The 19,337-nt window shown below is 39.4% G+C and overlaps 1 protein-coding gene across 3 annotated transcripts in view; it reads right to left on the bottom strand.

Moving 5' to 3' along the window:
- Positions 1 to 395: 395 nt before the first annotated feature.
- arhgef3 (Rho guanine nucleotide exchange factor (GEF) 3) overlaps positions 396 to 19,337 on the bottom strand; it is a 35,131-nt gene continuing 16,189 nt past the window's right edge. For 2 of the 3 annotated variants that reach the window (XM_026167387.1, XM_026167388.1), the window contains 9 exons: positions 9,219 to 9,326; positions 8,388 to 8,630; positions 7,629 to 7,691; positions 7,443 to 7,539; positions 6,605 to 6,681; positions 6,256 to 6,513; positions 5,772 to 5,942; positions 4,979 to 5,168; positions 396 to 4,018 (listed from right to left, as the gene is read on the bottom strand). In XM_026167387.1, the coding sequence (XP_026023172.1) occupies positions 3,345 to 4,018; positions 4,979 to 5,168; positions 5,772 to 5,942; positions 6,256 to 6,513; positions 6,605 to 6,681; positions 7,443 to 7,539; positions 7,629 to 7,691; positions 8,388 to 8,630; positions 9,219 to 9,326 (1,881 nt within the window). In that variant the 3' untranslated portion in view covers positions 396 to 3,344. Of the gene's footprint in view, positions 4,019 to 4,978; positions 5,169 to 5,771; positions 5,943 to 6,255; positions 6,514 to 6,604; positions 6,682 to 7,442; positions 7,540 to 7,628; positions 7,692 to 8,387; positions 8,631 to 9,218; positions 9,327 to 15,775; positions 16,695 to 19,337 lie in introns of those variants that run through there. The other variant, XM_026167389.1, reaches the window with a different exon arrangement.

Here is a 19,337-nt window from a genome sequence, read left to right as displayed (position 1 = left end):
TTTCTTTGCAAGCTCCTTTGACTACGATGACCTGGATGACTGAGAACCTTCACAGACACCAATAGAAGTGCAACAATGAGACAACCCCCAAAACAGGAATGGTTTTACAGGTGGAGGTCACTTGTATTTTGACTGCCGTTAGATATTAAGATGAAATGCACCAGCGTGTGCAGTGGTTCCTGTTGGTGCACAACAATGCCATGAAAATGACATCCGTCGTGATCTGTCTTTTTTTTGTTGTTGTTTGACTTAGCCCTGGTTTGGAAGATTTGAAGGCAATCAGAATAGCTTGTTGTAACTGTAGCTTTTGTGCATTTGAGTGATTGCATTTCTGTGTGTGCAAGGCGATAGGAATTTTTTTTAAACTAACAGTAACCATTCATCCAATGAAAGGCTTTCTATTAAAACAATTTATTAATGCTTTGTTCCAGACAATAATACTTCAACTTATAATCACCTTGTTCGTTTTTGCACAATAGTTAGTGTTCTCTGAGCAGAGATGTCCAAATCTCCTCTTATAAGGACTTTGCAAAAGTTTTGAGCCACCTCTCATTTCTTTACATTGTGCTCCCAATAAGTGAAAAATTAGTCTTTTTGGAAAATTGCTGCTATTTCACTAATTTTCAGTCCAGTCCTTGTACCTGAACATTTTCAGAAGAATGTTTTTCTCTGTTTATTTAACCACTTCGCATTGACCTATGAAACATTCAAGCACTAAAAATGCATCTAACTCAATGGACGTAGCAGTGTTGTCTACATATAACAAGTAAGCAGAAATACACCATTTGGTCCCATTTCTTTTGGTTTAATCTACAAAAATATGAGAATGGAGCAAAAAGCAGCCAACATCCAAAGAAGAGCTTTGAATTTCATTCAATAGGAATGGAAAACTATTCCCAAAGACTGCATAAAGAAATTATTAGAAAACTTGCCTAAGAAAAGGTGTTCATACCAAATACTGACTTTCCAGGGTTTTTTTTTTTTTTTTTGCCCTATAAACACTATTTCCATGTACTCTTCTACATGTTTGAATAAAGTGCTGCACCTATTTCCCATTTCCCTAGCAAGATATATAGAAAAATGAAGGGGTGGTTCAAAGCTTTTACACAGTAGTGTAATTCATTTAAAAAAAAAATGGCAGCCTTAATTAAGTGTAAATGTCATTATTAGCATCTTCAGCCTTGCTAACATTGATGACAGGAATCATTCTGTGTGTAATATGTAAGCACGAATATAACAAACAGTAGCGCTTGTTTTTTTCCCCCCTTCATTCATATTACTTCATATACATTCTTTATATACATACAGTACATGTACAACAGGCTCCTTCTTTAATGCAGAGTTGAACACAGAGCATTTCACTTAGCAGCAGCTTCAGCTGCTGCAGGCTACTTCAGTTTAACAAAATATTGTTGGGATACATGATAAAAACTGTAAATCTACAGAACACAGAAGATAAATAAAGTCTGCTATTAAAAGGGAATGTACAGCTGAGTTCTCTCCAGTGTTTTCAGACATGCTTTAAAAAGTTTTTGAAACATAGCAGCAGAGGAGGAAGCGATCCCACATCTGACAAGAAAACTAAAACAGGAGATGAAAACCAAGTGACGTCCGCCAGAGCTGAAAAATGAAGCCAATGTACAAATGCCAATAACTGCAGTTCCTCTCATGGCCGCTTGGGGCTAGCTCCAAAAGGAAATCAATCCCCATAGTCTCCCCATGCAAAGATGCCCAACAACCACATATTTACAGCCTGGTACAATTAATGTTTTGGCTTCATTGAATAGTTTCTTTCCCTCCATAACAACTGAACGGGGGGGGGGGGGGGGGGGGGGGGCTTTTGGGCTCAAAGTAGAGGATTTGTTGCTTTGCTTTTAAAGGAATTATCTAAGAATACTGTAATTTCCTGTTTGGTACAAACCATCCAACACATCTCTTCTTTAGTTTTGGAGACTGAAATTATGGCTTTCTGCAGACTTATTTTTCCAACCAGAAGAATCCACGTTTTACATACAGTCTGTGTCTCCACCAATCTATACAACAGAATTGGTATGTAAAATATACCAATGAGCAAAAATGTGTTTTCACATTTCCCAGTTTTCTGTTTTCCACTACTGCTCACCTCACAGGACCAGTGAGGTGAGCAGTAGCCTGTCCAGGAGAAGCCTGTCCAGGAGAAGCCTGTCCAGGAGAAGCCTGTCCAGGAGAAGCCTGTCCAGGAGAAGCCTGTCCAGGAGCAACCCCCATACTTCTGTGTTCATAACCCCAAACATAAGAGTAACCAAATAACTGATGATTTCTACAGTAAATGGAGACATACGTTTTGTTATCATTCGGTGAAAGTAGTGTTCTCAGCCTGGTCACCACTATAAAGACTGTTGAGCTCTGCTGCTGGTAAGGGGTGGTTGGAACAGGATTTATTTCTTCAAAGGCGGGTCCAGTACAAAATGTGAGTTAATGTTAGCTATGATGGAGCCAGGGGGGAGCTGGAAAGGAAACCTGTGAGGGAGGGCCTTTGAGCAGTCTTTCAGCAGTGTGTGCCTGGTGAGCAACTTCCACAGGGTGTGGTATCCAGTCCTCTTAACAACATCCATGGCTAACTGCAGTTAGAACACAGCAGATAGCAGCACGGGAGACGATTACTTCCAATCCTCAGTCTTATGACCAACCTTTGCACACACCATTTAGCAACTGCTAACATCATTTCCTCTATTTCACTTTTTCAATTCTCCTTAAACAGTCAAAACTCTAAATTCACCAAGGTTTTTATAGGGACTTTTATTTTTGCATCCGTTGGTCAACCAGAGTGGGTGCAGCAGTGAGACTGTCCTGGGAGTATTTAACCTAAGGGAGAGGAGTGTCTCACTGCCTGCCTAACAATGTTTTTACATTGCTAGGGAGTGACTGTTTACTCCGATGTGGAGAATAAGTGTGTATCCTCCTGACTCATCTCCTTGAGATATACTTATTTCTAAATGTGTAATGTTTGCTGTCATCTTATCTCTGTTCTCATCAGATACAGTGGTCAGTTGTCTTCTTTATTTAATGTTTTTGATCTAATGTTGTTTGAATTTGGCCTTTTCTGAGTCTTTATTTCACCTGGAGCACATTTTTGTTACTTCACCATATCTCCTGGACTTAACATCTTACATACATATCACAGCATTTACCACCTTCAGCTTAATTCTGAGCAGTATGTCTGTGAGTAGTGAGCACCGGTTGGTCTCGTGACTTCTCCCAAGAAGTTTGTTCATATACGTTTCATTTGGCTTTTTGTTAGTTACATCATTACTAAATACCAAAGTTGGTTGAGTTTAGTTCCAGTCCTGATTCATGCTGTCCTATCAGCACCTGTGGTACTGCAGTGAGTCCATCTCGCCAGTGTCCATACCATCCTCTCTTTCTTCTGCAGCACTGCTCCACTCCTCCTCCATCACTTCATCCTCCACTTGTTTGGGAATTGAAGAGGAGAGGAGGGAAATGGAAACTGCATCTTCACATCTGGTGAGAGTCTGTCCCGCTTCATCCACCTTAAAGTCTACAGTGGCTCCTGGTTCAGCTCCCATCTCCACACCAACACCCCGATTTCCCTCCATCTCCACACCTGTCTTTGCTTCACTGATCACAAGCTGTAGTGCTCCGTCCATCTCTGACTTACCATGCAAACCCAAATCTGCCTCCATCTCCTTCCCCGTCATTGTCTCTTGAGTTAAACCCAGCCCATCTCCATCCCTCAGTCCAAGCTCTTGCTGTCCATGCAGACCTGCCTCTCCCTCCAAGCCCTGTCCTTTCACACCCCACAGCCCCACTGTTTCAACAGGTGGCCCTGGTTGTTCATTGACCCCCGTCTCTGGACAATGTCCCGTCTGTGGCAGCTGGTCTCTAGTCAGTGCTGCAGCTTCTTTGGCTTGTCTAATGCAGTTGATCCACTGTTGTTTGTTGAAGGCGTCACTAGCCTGAAAGCAGTGGCTCTGCAGTTGGCCTCCAGTACGGTATGAAACCCGGAAGAAGTTCTTTGCTGTGTGGAGGAGAAAATGAGGAAGAAGAAACAGGAGACAGAGGTGGTGAACATAAGCTGGAATTTGATAAAAATCCTATAATAAACAGAATAAACTGATATGTAAACATTGTTGCCAAATTATTATCAGAAATAAAAACAAAAACAAACAAATGACCAATAAAGGTGTATATTTACTAAAGCAAAAGTGAGCTGTGCACAAGTTTTATAGCACAGCACAAAGTCTCTTAGTTTTCCTTGATATACCATTTCACTAGATCACAACCTGAACATTATGGTTTGATGGTACATCAATACATCTATCATTTTTATTGTCACTACTAAGTTCAGAACCCTAACAATAACTTTAAACCTAAAAAATGGATTTAACCCTTAAAACAGCCCTTTAAAGGCAGGCGAAATGATAACGCAGGTCATAAAATCCAACATAATACAAACTTTAATCCCTCTGATTTCATACACCCACTGATTATCACATGGACAGCTCTACCAGCATGTTTTAATATAATTTAATGCATTTTTCTGTCTCTGGAGTCATTTGACAAATGACACACCTCTTATCAAAATTGTAACTTCACGATTGTTTTCATGTGGCACATTCAGGGACACCCATAAAGTGTAGCTACCTTCCCAGAATGGGCAGTTTAAAAAATCCTGGAATCACTCATGTAAATTTTGTGCTACAACAGGTTCCTCTGGTTTCAGTCACAGACACTAGACATTCAATCTTTTGGCTACACGGACATCCACTGTGTTCAGGACAAGATCATTGAGGTCCAACATTAAATACTAGCTTACAATCAGCATACTAGTTCATGTGGTGAGTGCAGAATATGACACATTTAGTTTCTACCACGCAGAACTACAAAAACACTTTTGTAACCTTAACTTTGGTCACAAAGACATCCTCAGCATGCAGCACACCTGACACTGATTTAAATAGCTGTGTCCAGTACTGACTTCGTTCATTGTTGCTGAAGGCCCCTCTGATGGATCCGCCCACTCTTATCTCGCCATCTGATAGGTCTTCCAGGTCCAGCTGACGAATGGGGATTGGCTGGCGGCAGAGCTGATAGCCGACTGGCTGGTCGTTTGACGACATGGATCTGGTGATGACCAGGACGTCCTGGAAAAGGAACACGTGGAGCTTCTAGAAAGAGAGAATCAGACAGAGTACAGGTTTTAATTTCTTCCTCTAGAGATACCAATAAAATATATGGATGATATTTATGAGTGATTTTGGTCATAAAATGGTAATGTTATGAAAGTATTAGAAGCATTTCTGTGTAGCATTAAAATCAACCAAATTAAGGAATCACCTTTAAAAAGCTCACGTATGTCATATAATGCATATCACTGATTTCAAGAGTGAGTTGAAAATAAACATGTTTTATTGATTGGATTTAATCAGTGTTGTTGTAAATATTTTAGCCATGGCAACAATCCTCTCTATGACATCATAAATACCCAAGACTAAAAAACCCATGTGAAACTATGTTACGCCCCTCTGAACCCCCTGCTGTATACCTTGCAGTGGGACTACAATAGGCTTCAGGCATTTCTTCATCAACACCTCATCAGGTGCAATTAAACAGCAGAGCAGCCTGAAGCCTGAGCTTCCCATTCATAAGGATTACTTTTACATACAACGATTTAAATATCTAAAACTTTGAGGTCCATTTTGACCTTTGGATATATTAAAGAATGGATAAATGGGGAAGGGAGGACGATAAAGTTGTAGAATTGTACTGACGAGTCCTCTGTTGTTCTTCAGCTCTCCATGGCAACTGAGGGTCTTTGAGCGGTCGATGAGTTCGTCCCTTTGTCCGTCCTCTGTGTACACCAGACGATCCTTGTAATATTGACACTCCGACTCTCCTGTCTGCCTGTTGATGTCCGCTACCACGCTTTGAACCATCAGCATCTGTGGGACAGACACACAAACACACTGTTATCTCATCTGACATTTGTGGTCAGCTGAGTTGATGGATGGTTGGACAGTCATGGACTTCTACAGCTCTCAATCTTCTGCCCACACTGAAGAGGCAGCCGGGATTTTCTCTGTCTGCATCTTTGTCTATTGCCTTACTGTCCCTCGACTGTCTTTGGGATGAAGGTGCGTCTTGAGACATGTCTGCACTAAGCAAGTTTATGTAACAGTCATGAGTATTAGTCTTTTTAAAGGCTTTATCTGGTGACCCAAACTGATGAAGTATTGCAATCTTAGTTTTCCTCACCGCTTCGTCCAGGTGCTGTCGATCTGGGTGGTCGTTGGCTGTGTGCTTGAGGATCTCTCTGAGCAGCAGTGGGTATTTCACCAGCCGGCTGCGGGGGATGTCCAGGAAGTTCCATAGGTCCAGCTTCCTGCTAAAAGGTGACTGGAGACAACGCTGCAAGAAGTCCTGGACTCGCCGATCTTGCTTCTTCTGGTCCAACAAAGCCTTGGCTTTGACCTGGTTACTGCAGTACGGCGTGTAGGCAGAGAGGCAGGGCAGCTAGAGCGATACAAAGACAAACACTCTGATAAATACTTGGTGAAGAGCTAATATCTGGATTCTGCTGTCTGTTGATTAGAAAAACGCTCACCCAGTCAGTTAAAATATGTCCTACATGATCTGTGGACCCGTCAGGTTTTCTGGCATCTCGGAGGCGACTCAGCAAATCTGAGGTAAGACAGAAAAGTTAAAATTTATAAAAAGAGACGTCAGAGTGAGAATAATGGATGCTTTAAGGGCATCAAGTAATACAGAGAAAGGAAAACTCCACAAAATGAAATTTACACCTAAACTCTAATATTTTATACAATAGAAGTGCAAATATGTGTCATGGTTCTGGGTCATTTTGACACAGCTCTTTGAGTTATGTTTTGGTTTGTATTAAGGGTTATATTCTTTCAGTCTGTCTCAAGTCCGCGTCTTTGTAAATTATTTCTTTTTTCCTATTTTATTTTGATAGTCCCCATCCTATGTCAGTGTATTCACTTTTACTTCCCCCTGTCTCGTTAGCCTTAATTTCTCCCAGCTGTGCCTTTCTCCTGTTTTCCATTTCCTGATTACTCCACTGTGTATTTAAGCCCTGTAAGCTGTTTGTTTTGTCTCAAGCGCCTGATACATGTCAGTCCTTAGTTTCGCCGTTCAGAGTTTTGGTGACTTTAATTTATTAAGAGTTTTTTCTAGCAATAAAGCTGCGTTTTGAGTTCCAGTCTCGTCTTTGAGAGTCCTGCATTTTGGGTCCTTTTTACTGCCTAATTTTAGTTAAGAAAGCAATGAATTATCAAACATCCATTACAGATTGTTTTTATACAAAGAGCATTAAGGTTGTTACATATGTCATTCATCTGTATGTCTACATAAAGATCATGCAAATGACTAAAGATTCCTGTGAAAAGATGCTGTAAATGGTGGTAATTAAAATATTTTCCTACCTTCATGCAGAGGTATAAGTGATTCCAGAGTACCAAAGATCTGGTTCAGTTCTTGCTCGGTCATGATGGATAGCTTGAGCATTGGGTCGTGGTAGGCCTACAGCACACGCATAAAGAAACACAGGTGACTATACTGACACTGAAGGCAAGTTCTTCATTGAAATATAAATAAACAAGTTACTTCACCTTCTTGGCCAACTTCAGATCCTCCACCAAATCCTGCTCGCCCTGAGCCAGCTCAAATATAGCCTGCAAAGGAAGAACAATTACTTTGAGAACTCAATGCTACAGATTGACGTTAGTGTTAGTTTGGTTCAGTGGCTGAAAAATGAACATGCAGTATCTGGAGTGGCCACTTGAGGCTGACTTACAAAGTGAGTCAGCCCCATTGACTCCCATGTTAAAATTCCCAACTTTACAGCAGAAACAAACATGTTTACAGTGTGGTATATAAACAGCTTTAGAATCTATGGATATTTCCCCCTTTATAACGGCTCTATGGTGAAGTTAGGTATGAGGCCCTTTAACTGGACTGGACTCATTTCTGGTGTTGGTGCCTGTACAGCTGGTCCACGACGCTGTGCTTCATTTTGATGGGGGACGTTCTCTTTTTTTCTTTTTCTACTTTTATCACTAATTAGCAGCTCTCTGTGTCAGGGGGTGATTAAATGTGGAGTCCAAAAACAAATGGGTGGCAACATTGGCTACTTCCATTTTTTTTTATACATACAGTCTATGATTCAGGCCAAAAAGTTAATTCATCATTGTTGTTTGGCAGTGTTTCAAATTTCGTTGTACATGTACAGTGACAAAAAGGAGCTATTCTATTCTACTGATCATTCTTGAGACTATATTCTAGTATTTAAATTAGAATAATGAATTGAAATAATGTACCTGAACACTTTGAAATAAGAAATAAACTGCTAAAAATTCACTGATTTTCACCTCTTGTCGTTTTATCTCTTTGGGGCTCAGAGGTTGTGCCGCTCCCAGTCGGACGTCAAATGTCTCGCTCCACAGCTTGCTGTCCCGACGCTTGGAGGCCGGAGCAGCTGCGGTTGAAACACTCGGGGCAGTCATGGAGGACGAAGGGTTTGAGAGTGTCGCTGAGATAACACGTGTCTTTGTCGAGGAGGAAGGAGGAGGAGGAGCAGCTCTCTCTGCCTCATTACGAAGACTGATGGTACGCTGCAGAAACAGAAGATGGTTTAAATATATATTAGAACTTATTTCTGTTTGTTAAATTGTACTATTCTGTAGCCTAAAACTTTTGTTGCCATCCCTGATTCTGGAAGTAAAAACTCATCAATCATCAATTTTCCCCATAAATGATATTATTAAATAATATAACTTGACTATAAAACTGTTTTTTGAATTATGACCTCCCTCCACTCCCTCAGCATAGGTGCCAGTATACTGTAATGTCACCTGCTATTGAAGTCAAGCTGAGTGTTTTGGGTGTTGCCATTTTTGTGTTTTGAAATCGGACAGGATCTGGCTGCACATTCATAAGGCGGCGATATCTTCAGAGATTTCTGTGTAACCAGTCGTCTTTTTGCCATTAGAAAGAATGTCGTTTTAAGGCACTTCCACACTCACTTCACTTCTATTTTCTACTCTAAACTGTAGGATTCATAGCTGCCCCTGCACGAGATCTCTGATCTAATTTCATCAAACCTAATACTTAAAATGGGAAGCAGGATAAGAGCCACTCTCATTTCCCATCTTAAATAACCTACTACTAAAAAAACTGAAGACATGTGATTGTTGGTTTACCTGCAGTGTCTGGCCAATCCTCTTCAGCGGCGTTGTCTTGACGGGGGGCAGCAGGCTGGCCAGAGATGCTACCCGGGATACAGGCTTACTGCGCTTGGTGCTGGGCTCCTGGAAGGGGTGAACAGAGCTACACGGTTACATTATCTCACAAAATCAACACACCTGGGATACAAACGACCCAAAGGGTTAACAAGGACACCAATTAATCAACCAAACATCAATACCAGCAGACATTTTTCTTGTTTTATATCAGCCAGTCAGAGGTTTCTGTGTGTGCAAATGTTCTAGTTGATTGTGGGAAAGCCGACTCTGGTTTGTTGACATATTATACAATAGCATGACTCAAAAGTCTTTCCCTCAGTACCAGACTTTATCACACACGCAGTCATGTTTCACTAACTTATGTCACGCACACACTAAACAGGACGGTTGTTATGGTCACTGTGTGAGACTGGATGATCATGGAGACAAGAGGCTGTTGTGGTTTCATGTAAAGCTTAAATTTAACATGGATTTTGCTTTAGCCAATTATTTTTATAACACTGAAATCCCTACAAATTCATGTATTACGTGTAGCAGCTGATCTCAAAGCGAATGTGGACATCCATGTTAGTTCTATATTATTGAGATTACATGTAGATTGTTGTTTGTAAATAAAATAAAAAAAATTTTTTTTAGTGCAGTGACACTTTGGAGTCAATGGAATAAGTTTTCAAACATATCTTTAAATAAATTTTCATCAAAGAATGACACTAATAGTGCCTGTTATTGATTACTTTGTCTGAATCAATGAATATACAGCTTGCAAAGATGAAGAATATATATTTATTATTCAATTATTTGGTGTTGATAAACAGCCGTTTTTGCCATCTCGTTATATGCAGTGACATAATGAAGATAAAAAGAGTAAAATTATCATTTCATAATGATAAATGAACAAACATGTATGTATTTTCTAGGGGTGCAACGATATTCGTATCGATATTGAACCGTTCGATACAGTGCTTTCGGTTCGGTACGCATATGTATCGAACAATACAATTTTTTTCAAAAAATTTTTTTTCAATTTTTTTTTTTTTTTTTTTTGTGTCCGTTTGGATCTATAGCCATCAGAATTGTTGTCTTGAGGCCAAGAAAGATGCCAAGAGGATTTATTTTAAGTGGATCATCATATTGGTCCATTTGATTGACCTTTATTATAATTATGAATTTATTTTATTTTCAGTTGCAAACGGGACAGACATGACTGTGGGATAGGACAGGGGGAAAGAATGAAAGAAAGAGGGGGAGAGAAAGAAAGAAAACCAAAGGGGAGAAAAAAAAAGAACAATACAAAATTTGTAATTTATTTTATCAACTTTCCTTCTGACGATGCTGTCTGTGTTGAGCGCTCAGTGAATCTGCATTTGACTACTCCGCCTAGGCTCGAGAGTGCAGCCTAGGCGGAGTAGTCGAACGCAGATTCACTGAGCACTCAACACAGACAGCATGGTCAGAAGGAAGAGCGCAGGGCAAGCTAGCGAGACAGAAGTGGACCTCCCCACCCTCATTCAGATCTGGGGTTTGGAATTATTTTGGTTTTCATGTGACGTATGACCCTGAAGGTAAGCGAGTCATGGACTAAAGTAAAACAGTATGTTGGATGTGCCATGCAATGCTCAATTACATGGGTGGGAGCTAGTGTGTTAGCGCAGTTAGCTCGTTAACGTGTTGGCCGTCTAGCCCCTCTGTATAGGGTAGCTCGTTAACGGAGATTTGCCGTGTTGTGGCGTTAAGGTTATTTCAACGAGATTAACCTGAAAGCACTAGTGGGAACACAACGAATATGACTGCACATTTACACCGACATCATCCTAGTGCAAAGACAAAAACAACAAGCATGCATGCTACAAACTTTACCCGAGTCATTTAGACAGCTGTTAGCACAGGATTCTCCTTATGGAGACCTGATATGTTTAATATGCTGCTGAGAATATAGCCCAGAAGAAGCGGATAGTATAGCTTTTATTTTGGAAAGAGACATTTCTCTGTAATAAACTCTCTTTTCCAAAGATGAGTGATTCCTCAATCAGATACAGGGCTCGCAATATCGCTAGCCCAACGTCCCGGGGCTATCTCTGCCCTGCCTGTCGGGCTATTGTAGGAAGAAAAAATATATGTCAATGCTTTTGCATTCTTTCAGAAATGTAGCTGGGTAATTATGTCATTGGGTGAGCCACTGTCAATATGTGACATATTGAAATCGCGTTTGAATTTGCGCTTGTTTTTTTGCTTTCACTTTGCAATCGCACGAACTGTGTATAGAGAGCGACAGCACTGATCTGTGAGTGATGATAATTTGTGCACCAATTCCTCTGACATCGTCTTATTAATTGTTAGCTTACTACGCAAACATGACAAGTGAAATCTCCCGCAGCTTAAACATGTGAGAGGTTGATCGCGCAGAGAATCGCTGAGCTTATGTGAGTGCGGCAGGATATATATTTCACTATGATGACCTGGATGATTGAGAACCTTCACAGACAGATATATATTTTAGTTCTGCTGAGCCAAATAAGACAGGTCAGGGTGAAGAAGTGACAGCCAAAGAAAAGCTTACCACAAAACGGAGAAGTTATGACAAATCAGACTATAAGGCAAAAAGAAAGTGCAGCTTTATGGTTTCATGGACAAAATAATTTCTGTGGCTGCGATATGATGAGCTAAACAACAACACGCACAAGGGTTAGGGTTAAATTTAAAAACTGTACTTTTGTGTTAAAATATATATTTATAATTTTAATAAATGACAAATTAAAAAGGCATGAACATTTTTTTTTGTATCGAAAAAATATTGAACCGTGACACCAAAGTATCGAACCGAACCGAACCGTGAATTTTGTGTATCGTTGCACCCCTAGTATTTTCATATGTGAGCAAAGTTAAAAGCGCTGCAGGACTAGGGCTGTTGATATAACGATATATCTGATGACGATATAAAAACGTCTAGGTTTCATTTTGTTTCGTGGTGTCGCAAAATAAACGTTTACGGCAATATTTTTTCATCGTTTTGATGGTCACTGTAGTGGCTATATTAATTTCTTAAAGTTCTCTCTTTCTCTTATATTTAATATAACCACACTATAGACGGACAAGCGCCTGTTTTTATGCGTTGTCTTTAGCAACAACAACGTAAACCTTTCACAATAAAGCTCAAGATCCTGTTGAGACTTTTCAAAAGAAACCGCATCATGTGAAAGAGTATGCAAAATATTTACGGATAAGAAGCAAAAAAGAGCCGTCAGGTGCTAAAAAATAAACCTTAGATTCAAACGTTAAGTTACAAATTATGTCTAAAAATATATAGTTTCATGCATCGGTTAAAACACTCAACTCCAGGTACATGACTCTCAGCTGGAAACACTTAACGCAAATCGAGCCGCCGGAGATTCACAGAATTTACAGAAAATGTTAAATTTTTGTGATTTATATCGTTATCGGACGATATCAGGATATGAGATTTTGGTCATATCGCACAGCCCTATGCAGGACTACCAAAAACCGCATAACCATCCCTTTATTAGGTTATTGGCTCAGATTTCTGGGGAAGTTCCCATGATTCACTGACCTTTTCTCCTCTACCTTCCTCTTTTGACTCCCCTTGTGTTTAAATGTTATCATTATCTTTTTCCCCTTTATCCATCTCTTCCCTTTCTCTTCAAAACCCAACTCAACCTCTTTCAAGGTGGTAAAAAATGTAATTAGAATGATTTAAAATAAAATGTGATGGGCTGCTTTTCTTGTCATGATGCCTCCAAATATCAACACCACGGGGAGTGAAATTATTTAAAATTCAACTGCATTTGTTCTTTTTATTGGCTGAAAAAGTACTCCTACAGGTACTTAAATGCATTGGAAAACTGCTGGAGAGGGCTAGATGCTGACAAAAAAACACCAACCCAAATCAGCAATATCTGTGATACAGGGACACAAAACAAACAACAACCATGTCGAGTCCTTCAATTGTTGGAGAGTTTTTAAGTCTCATTCATCGCAAACAGTGTTTTATATGTTCAGAATAAACTTTACGGTCAAAATGTTTTTGCTCAATTTTAAGTTTTGATGAACATAATGGTTATTTAATGTTTATATTTACTGCAAATTAACTGGAAAAAGACATCTTTATGGCTGCATTTTGTTACAACAAACTACTGAAGGTTGAGTGTAAAGCAGAATCAGCATCACAGCTCGTTTAATAACAATGCACACAGTTAATAATAATAAGCAAAGGTGTCTACATAGGGATGTCACCCCAGCATTCATACTTTATGCTTAATGTTTTAAGTGTGGAAAATATCAGATTTAAGGTATTTCAACATGTTAAATCTCCAAAAAATATTTTTCTATGGCACATGCATTGAGATGCAACCGCTCCATTTTCAGTTTTTATCAGAAGCAGCAGCTTGACCCAAGCTGGATCTCGAAAATAAGATTTAATATGTTGCAAGTGGTAGCTGATTGTTTAATTAAAAATTCATTTAAGCCTAAAAAGGCTTGTTAAAGACTAGGTACTTTTTCACTTGGTTATTTGTAGTCGTAGTAGTGAGTGTGATGGATCTGAGGCTGTAAACAGACAGACTCAAAGCCTTGATTAGGACGGCATCTTGTAAACAATAGGGACACCTGGTGTGCACCTGGAGTTTCTGCAGTGGAAAGGGTACATCTCTTAGTGTGAAACTGCCTCTGGGTTATCTGCACTGAATGGAGACTTACAGTAAATCAGCGTGTTTGTGTGTCTGTGTGTGTGCAGCTCTGCCCGGCAGCTCACTGTCAGCTGACCTACTGGAACACAGGAACCATCAGCTCTCACAGTCAGGAACCAGCTGCCTAAAAATAAATCAACCTCTGAGATAATTTTCTTTTTTCCTTCACCTTTCGATTTAAGTTCACCCCCCAAATCTGGAAATAGAATTTCCACAGTTTTCAACAACTTCTCAAAAAATGATGAGTCAGTGATGAGTCTCTAAAATACTCATGAATCACATGGAAATAAAGTCAGTGTCATTTCCTGGTGAAAGTTATGAGCTTAGATGCATTGCAGCTGTTTCGTGTGGTTTTTTTTGGTTTGTTTGTTTTGTTACAGATTTCAGGTTCAGTTTGGATCATAAACTATCTGCTTATTTGCTTCATGCTCAAGAACTTTCCATTGGACAAACTGTAATGGGTTTTCTGTGGATGATGGTGCTTCAGCTGATTCGAACTGACAGCAATCAATTCAACACAGCTCGTCAGCAGCTGGCTGGTTATTTAATTACAGCAAGTTCACAGCAGGTTGACTCTGGTCTGCAGTTTGAGTCATTGAACTGCAACGTTTGTTCAGTCGTTTGATATAAAGTTCATTGTAAATTAAACAACTGAACAAACGTTGCAGTTCAGGGATTCAAACTGCATTTTTATAGGTCTTTAGTGATACCTAGGCATGACCCCAGACTTTCAGGAAATGAAAATTACTATAAAGAACATTTTTGAGGTGTGTTCATCATAGTTTCACTTCTCGTTTCTTGTTCAGTCTTTTTAGTTTAAAGTAAATGACATTAAATGTAACTAGTGCTGGTTTTGATATTAGTTTGTTGAATTAGACCATATTACATCAGATTAGATCACATTTGATTGATTCACATCAGTCGTGTAATAGAGTAAAGTAGGCCCAATCAGATTACATCATATAAAACCAGAATACAAGTTACTAGATCAGATCAGATTCTGTATATTTCTAATTAATCACTGTACAGATAAGTACATATGTGAATATAAACAAAGTGATAAATACATCATATTTAACATATACTGTGTTGATAAGAAAACTGATGTCACCGATTGGTTGGGGGGGGGGGGGGGGGCACTATATGTGAGCATGTCTGGTAATAAATTAGACTGGTTAGTATGAAAGTGAAGGTGTTTCAAAAACACAGACACCTGGTAACTACTGCAAAGTAACACATGAATAAAACACTGTGTTAATGCAATCAACTCCACATCAAGCCCTATTATTTTATCATTATTGTACCATCAGATATTCAATGCACTCAAATAAGCAACAGCTCAAACAAGGTTAAAGCGCCCAGTTCATTGACTTCGGTTAGAAGAGATGAGGCCTAACAGCGAGCTATGGTAACTTAATACCATTAGAAAAACATAAATGGTCTAGTTTAAAAAATTAACCCCCTGTGTAGTGCATGAAGGTGGAAATGACGTACAATGTCTTTTATGCTGGGCTTATTTTCTTTGTTTATTTCTGCTGTAACGTTGGGACTCTAATATGACAGTCTATGGGGATTGACTCAGTTTGAAGTCAGCCTCAAGTGGCCAAAAGAGGAACTTCAGTTTTGTCACCAGCTTCATTGCCAAGATTTTTTTCATTTGTGAAAATTACAAATGTTAAATGCTACCAAATCAAGAAAAAATGAATACATTTGACTGATGAAAACACACACAAACAAAAGAATCCAATTTATCTCACAAAATTAACACAACTGAATCCAACCAGGCTGAACAGAAGAGTAAATGTTTCATCTTACCTTAACCTCTTTTCCCATGCTGCTGTTTGCCACTGAGCATCCAGAGTTAAACCGCTGTACCAGCAGGCTGAAGGGTCCCTGCCCCGCCACCATACTGCTCACCCCAAAGCCAAGCACACAATCTGAACTATTCCCAGTACCAAGAGAGCGTCCATAAATATTTTCAGACTGGTAGAAAACGCAGAGAGGAAGGGAGTATGAAAGTCTAATGTCCAGAGAGAGACTGAAAACAGCAGAGGGTCCAGAGTGACACTAAAGAGAGTTTGGTACTGTTTTCTAGTATAGACACAAAGTCCAGGAACAATTCAGCTCGCTGTTCTAGCACTGAAGCGATGACTGATACAAGCTGGTAAACCAGAAAGAAAGTGCTATCAGTGGAGTTTCAAGCACAATTCTGGTGTTGGCACAGGTACAGAAAGAGGATAGTCCCCTTAAAACCCCTGGTAATGGTAGCCGTTCAACTAAAAGCCTAATAGCTGTAAAGTAGCTTCAAAGAGTTGACGTAACAGCTCTAAAAAGGCCTGGTGCCACAAGAGTACTGCCAGAGGCAAAATATCCAGTCAGACTCGGTGCTGGCAGTGTTCATAAAGACAAGTTGGCTTTGACCAGAGCTTTTAAACACACCGCTCCGGGAGGGCTTGAGGTTGAGAGCCGAACCATCAGACCCCAAACAAAAGAGTTCAAAAAGAGGCTGGATTTAGTTCTGTTCCCAGAAAATCATACAGGAAAAGTTTAGTCTGCAGTTTAGACCGTGTAGAGCTCTGAATCGTGTAATCCTCTCAGCGGTAGCTGTTCACTCGTCCGCCTTCGCACTCTCTCAGCAGCTAATGCTCTTTCTCTCTCTCTCTGTCACTGGCTCACTTATTCAGTGGCGCTCTCACCCAGTCACTTAAAACTTCCTTCCTCTCTTTATTCTGTACTTTTTCATTTCTCTGCCTGTCCCTTTCCAGTGTATATATATATATACACACATACACATACACACATATATCTATATCTGTCTATATCTATATATATATATATATATATATATATATATATATATATATATATATATATATATATATATATATATATATATATATATATATATCATAGAGCTCTACTGTGGCCTAGAAATTAAAACAAATTAATAAGCCACATTTGTACACAGTTATTTAAAGAAAAACCCAAACTAATACCCCATTTCCTCCTAAAAGATTAAACTCTAGATATTCGGATATTGAACCAATTGTCTCAGTGCCACAGACACATTGTGTCAAAAGAGCTGGTAGAAGATTTAAAAATATGAAAAGATAATATGAATCCTACAGATAAGACATTTTGTAAATGCACTTAAGGAAATGTATATTGTTTTTCTTGTGTGTATTTAAAATGTGTCATTCCCTGAAAATGTTTTATGCCAGAAAAAGTAAATCTACCTTTAATGTGAAAGAAATGATAATGTAAATTGTATAAGGTTAATATGTATATTATTACTCACATTATCTTTACTCAGTTTATTATTATGTATTTCGATAATCTGGACAAACGTAAATTATGAAATCCCTGACTGGAACTGCTAGTGGTTGTGGGAAGTCCTCATCAGTCAATGCCAGTCCGAAGTATAATTAATAAACAGAGGCCTGCAGCCAAAGCTGTGTCCTGGTTTTAAATTCAATGAGTCAATGTGTTTATTCAGCCCCACTGTGGGGACAAAGAAACACTTTTTTTATTTGTTAAAGCAAGATTTTAAGTATTTTTTTTATTTACTGAATTTTATTTTAAATCAGTAACTCAAATCAATTTGTCCTTCCATCCTTTTTAAATGTGGAGATTTCGCTTTTGCTTTTTCCTTGTTTTTCATCATAAGTCACGGTCAGATCCAGCCTTCCACTAGTTTCTATCCAGTCGGTTTAATGAGTCATACGGGTTCACAGTAAGGTTTTAGTTGTTCCAGAGTCCAAACAGAGGGGACAGGTGAGGCCCGTCCATCCATTCACCACAAGATTACTGTGTTTTACAAATAATATAATTTGCTTTGCCATATTGAAACCACATAATGAGTAATGAGAAGACTTTCAGGGACATCCATCCATCTTTTCTTCTGTCACGTATCCATGTCCAGTCTAAGCACAGACACCCAGACCTTCTCCCGAGCCATCTACTCCAGCTCTTTCAGATGGGTACTGAGCAGAGACATAATCTCTCCAGAGTGTCCTGTGTGGACATGCCTAAAACAACTCACTGAGGATTTATCCTGAAAGAATCCATCTGATTCTCAAACCACCATATCTGGCTCTTTTTAATGTGGAGGAGTAGCAGCTCTACTCTGAGCCCCTCCTAAAACAAAGAGCTACCTCCTCCTGTCTCTAAGGCTGAACTCTGTTCAGAGGAAGCTTATTCTTTCTGACGCTTGTGTCTGTGACATTATTCTTTTAGTCTCTACCTACATCTCATCACCATACCATACATGCGGATAGGAATATAGTAAATCATCCAGTAAATCAACAGCTTAACCTTCACAATCAGCTCTTTCGTCACTACAACAGATCAGTGCAGTGTCTTCATCACTGCAGATGAAGACACTGCACTGGGGTCAACACATCGGTCCATCTCCTCCTCTACTCCACTCTCACTTTTATGAAAAAGTTTCTTTTAATTGTACTGCTTCACTTGATGTTACAGAGAGGATCTTCATCAAGCTTTTCCAGTGCTTAACAAAGAGCTGGGACATCCATCGTTTACTAAAGCATGTTAATGAGCTATATATGTTTATACATCAGCTTGGCTGATCTGATTTGGGTACATTAGGACCCTTGTTATAATCACGGACCACGGTACATCGAAGTTCCAAGAAAAGTAGCTTTAAATAAACACAGACGTCCCGTCTCAGCTGAAAGCAACAAGACATCAGAAAAAGATTGCATCATTCACAGAAGTGTTTTCATTGTTTCCTTTAAAAGCTATGACCGGTATCAGAGTCAGAGCATCAGCGTTGGCCTCCAACACCTCACAGTCTGCTAACAGAAGCTGCTCCCTGTGACTAAGCTCTATTGTCTGATATTGGGAGGCTTCGTTCGTAGACGCCTAGGGAGGAACTCAAATCAGCCTCGTTCGATCTGTACTGTGACACAGCGACTGCGTCTTTAAACCTTACAGGGATGTGGTGAAGCATTTACAGATGGGAACACTCTTTTTGAATGGTAAAGATTTGAAAACATCGATCAATTATTAACATCTCCTAAAACTAATAAAAAAACATGAAGAATACAGTAAATGGTACTCCACATATGTGCATATTTCAATCAACGTGCACATTTGGACAAGGAAACATTACAATCTTGTGCAACTTTCTTTCCTGTTTCTGCAGTAGAAACCCATCAGATTTAACCCTCAAGCCTCCAAGATAAGTGACAGACTGGGGAATTTTAACAGTCCTGGTTCTGTTTATCACAAACCTTACAATGTAGTGATTTAAAGTAGGAAATATAATGTTAAAAAAAAAAACAGATTTCCACAGATTTTTCCATTGTCCAGTTCCTGAAACCTATTACCTGAAAAGTGGCTGTACAAGAATTTA

Source organism: Astatotilapia calliptera, chromosome 5, assembly GCF_900246225.1.
Source record: "Astatotilapia calliptera chromosome 5, fAstCal1.2, whole genome shotgun sequence".
Taxonomy (NCBI): domain Eukaryota; kingdom Metazoa; phylum Chordata; class Actinopteri; order Cichliformes; family Cichlidae; genus Astatotilapia; species Astatotilapia calliptera.
This window is presented reverse-complemented; position numbering and strand designations above follow the sequence as displayed.